Source organism: Calcarisporiella thermophila, assembly GCF_041956535.1.
Source record: "Calcarisporiella thermophila strain CBS 279.70 unplaced genomic scaffold VTP21scaffold_83, whole genome shotgun sequence".
NCBI classification, from domain to species: Eukaryota; Fungi; Calcarisporiellomycota; class Calcarisporiellomycetes; order Calcarisporiellales; family Calcarisporiellaceae; genus Calcarisporiella; species Calcarisporiella thermophila.
Window position 1 is genome coordinate 1 of NW_027192271.1, and position 2,830 is coordinate 2,830.

Here is a 2,830-nt window from a genome sequence, read left to right on the forward strand (position 1 = left end):
AGATGTCTGAGGTTCTATGGTGTAATCGGTAGCACCCAGGACTTTGAATCCTGTAACCTGAGTTCGATTCTCAGTGGAACCACAATTGATTCTTCGCGATATTGTTACATATCTTTTATTCCTTTTTGGACTCGCTTAATATACATCAGAATCTACATTACATGGACGTAAAGCAGTACACATTCGAGGAATTCTCAACCTAATTTGCTAGAGTGTTTGAATCTAAGGAGAAAGAGATTGATTTTTTTCATAAAATAAATAAAAGGTTCAGAGAACAAATAGCTGAAAGTTATCGCCAATTACTGTTAGAAGTAGTAGAAAAAGAAAGAGTAATAGCGGAGAATCCAGTTGAAAGAAAAGGCTACTACATCACCTCATTATATGCTCCGCTCTATCAGCTCCTAATATTACCAGTACCTATTGCACCACCATCGGAATAGCTCGGTCTCTCGCATTTTTTGTACCCTTACCAACTCGACTTCTACAGCTTCTTCAATATCAAATTTGGCGATTGATTAGTGTCTCGACTGATGCTCAAGTGTTTTCATAGCGGTCAAAGACTTGGTTGCGGTGTATCTGCCAAATTACCGATTCGAAAAATATTTGATCTACTGTCTTACCGCTTTCGGAGCATCGGGTATGTAGCCAAGTGCTTAGATGTCCTGGAAACCTGTGATGTTGTTGATAAATCGATGCGTTTATCGCCACAGTGGTGTAAGTTCGGGTTTTACACCAGAGTGGGCTTTTTTGAGTAGAAGTCCAGGCCATTTCCCACTCCTTTGAGGTGTATGCAATTTCTGGCCATAATCGAGGCATTAGCATCTCAGGTTCTGGAGTGCCATTACGCTAGAAATGCATTCCATGTCGGGTGGAATATTCCAGGAGAGGTGTACCGGCCAGATGACAAAGATGAAGTGAGAAGCGAGGAGGTGGGTGTTGTCAGGATATGTCAGAACACTTGGTGACCTTTACTATTAAATTTGGAGGCAGGTTAGAATGTCTGTTTTCCCAACGTGAAGAAGATGGTCGTATCCACGACGACATTCACCTTAGTTTTTCAGTAGGAAACTCGAATGGTTTATGTTTCATTTCTTATTGTATCGATCTGTTTTATTCAAAGATCGCTTGTTACTGAAAGGATTTTTCTTGCATACTACTTGTCCACCATCAGGAAGGAAAGCTAAAATCTCATTTAGCAGCTATGGCGTTGTTGGCGCTGTTGATTTCGCTTTTCGATTTGTCAGCGTCAATTTTTCTTTTGTGATTAATGAATATTTATAAAGGGTTAAAACTTTAGAAATGCTCATTGAAAGTACATCTATAGCTGTCCAGGTACGTGACGCAACCGCGCAGCCTTCGAGTGTGCGCCACGCTTAGAAAAGGTTGTTCTAAAACCCACCTATGAGTTTGGCATATGCGAAGGTGGTTGTGAAGACATGCAAGATCCCATATCCAAATGGGGCGTATATAATCATGAAGTTGTGTATCAAAATTCTTGTCCACAAAGTCGCTTTTGAGTCCGGGATGGGCATTTTTAGTAAGCTTGCAATTTTTGGAAACCTTGAGGCTAGCAGGGTTGTTGCCTGATGCGCATTGTGGATTCTTTGGATCCAGGAGGCAAGGATGGCTCTACATTTTTTTTTGGTCAATCAACGGAGACTTTTATTAGTTGCCGTAGCTTACAAGAGTTTAATGATTACAATAAAAGAAGAAAGGGGGGAATAAAGGGGTGGGGATAGAGTTAGGTGGCAAGGTGGAACTTAGATTTTGACAATTTATGTTAGCCCAGAAAAGAGAAAAAAGCAAAGAAACGCAAGGGGGTAAGAACATAGAGAAGGTGATGAACGTGAAGGGAATAAAGGGTAGATTAGATGTATATAGTGATCAGGTATTTGGTGAAAGATATGAAGTAAAGAGGAGGGGAGGAGGTAAAGAGTGGATAGGGAGAGAGGAAGGGTTGCTTCGTCACTCCAGTTTTAGTCTTGCTCTATCCGAACTTTCTATTACCGCTCCCCGACTGCACCACCTTCTTCGGAATAACTCTATCTCTCGTCTTTTTCGTGCCTTTATCAGTTCACCTCCGATAGCCTCCTCGATGTCCATTTTGGCACAGACGATGATTGTCTCGGGTGGTGCTCGAGTGCACTCGAAATGGTAGGCGATTCGGTCCCGATGGATTTGCCATATTATCGAATCGAAGACGATTTGAGCCGCGTGTCTTACTATCCTCGGGGCTTCTGGTAGGTCGCCAAGTACGAGATTCCTGGGGTTCAGCACCTGAGTGTTTAGGGGGCCTGAGATGGTGTTGATACGCCCCTCCGCCCAATGCCATACTGACGTGAGTTCGGGACATTCGAAGAAGGTGTGGCGGATGGTGTCCCTCGGAGCGTTACAACGGGTACATTTCGGGTCATGACCGAGGATGGCTGTACATTAGAATTTACTAAATATGATCATGTGACTGCTAAAATAACATTTCTGTACAAAAACTAATTTCTTAAAAACGAATTTGTTACAGGCAAAGGGAGATTTCGTGGAGAGCTGTGCGTTAGGTATTATTCCTTAATAATAAAAATAAGAGATTGGTGAGGAACAGTAAAACAAAATAGAGGGGTTTAAATCGAATTAAGAGATAAAGAAAATAGCTCAACTGGTGTTCAAGGATAAACAAAGATAAACCAACAAAATAGCAATCAACCTCAACAAAGTAACCACGAGGGAGCATAAGAGTAACCACGAGGGCGGCGAGTAACCACGAGGGGTCGGCAACGTAGCGGTAAACAATTCTATTGGCTGCTCCACTTTAAAGATATCGCGCTTCCTGAATTTT

At 42.2% G+C, this 2,830-nt stretch overlaps 2 protein-coding genes and 1 non-coding gene across 3 annotated transcripts; 2 read left to right on the forward strand and 1 right to left on the reverse strand.

Annotated features, from left to right (window-relative positions):
* The first annotated feature begins 10 nt into the window (after positions 1-10).
* Positions 11-82, forward strand: VTP21DRAFT_t392. The gene has a single exon. It is a non-coding gene; the product is annotated as a tRNA-Gln (tRNA).
* Positions 83-530: 448 nt separating this feature from the next.
* VTP21DRAFT_11352 (uncharacterized protein) lies at positions 531-965 on the forward strand (the record flags this gene model as incomplete). The annotated part of the gene is made up of 2 exons (XM_069390788.1): positions 531-714; positions 820-965. The coding sequence occupies 2 exons, from the start codon at positions 531-533 to the stop codon at positions 963-965; spliced, it is 330 nt and encodes a 109-aa protein (XP_069245424.1).
* Positions 966-1,965: 1,000 nt separating this feature from the next.
* VTP21DRAFT_11353 (uncharacterized protein) lies at positions 1,966-2,414 on the reverse strand (the record flags this gene model as incomplete). The annotated part of the gene is made up of 2 exons (XM_069390789.1): positions 1,966-2,263; positions 2,335-2,414. 2 exons carry the CDS (start codon positions 2,412-2,414, stop codon positions 1,966-1,968), a joined length of 378 nt encoding a protein of 125 aa, XP_069245425.1.
* Positions 2,415-2,830: the final 416 nt, after the last annotated feature.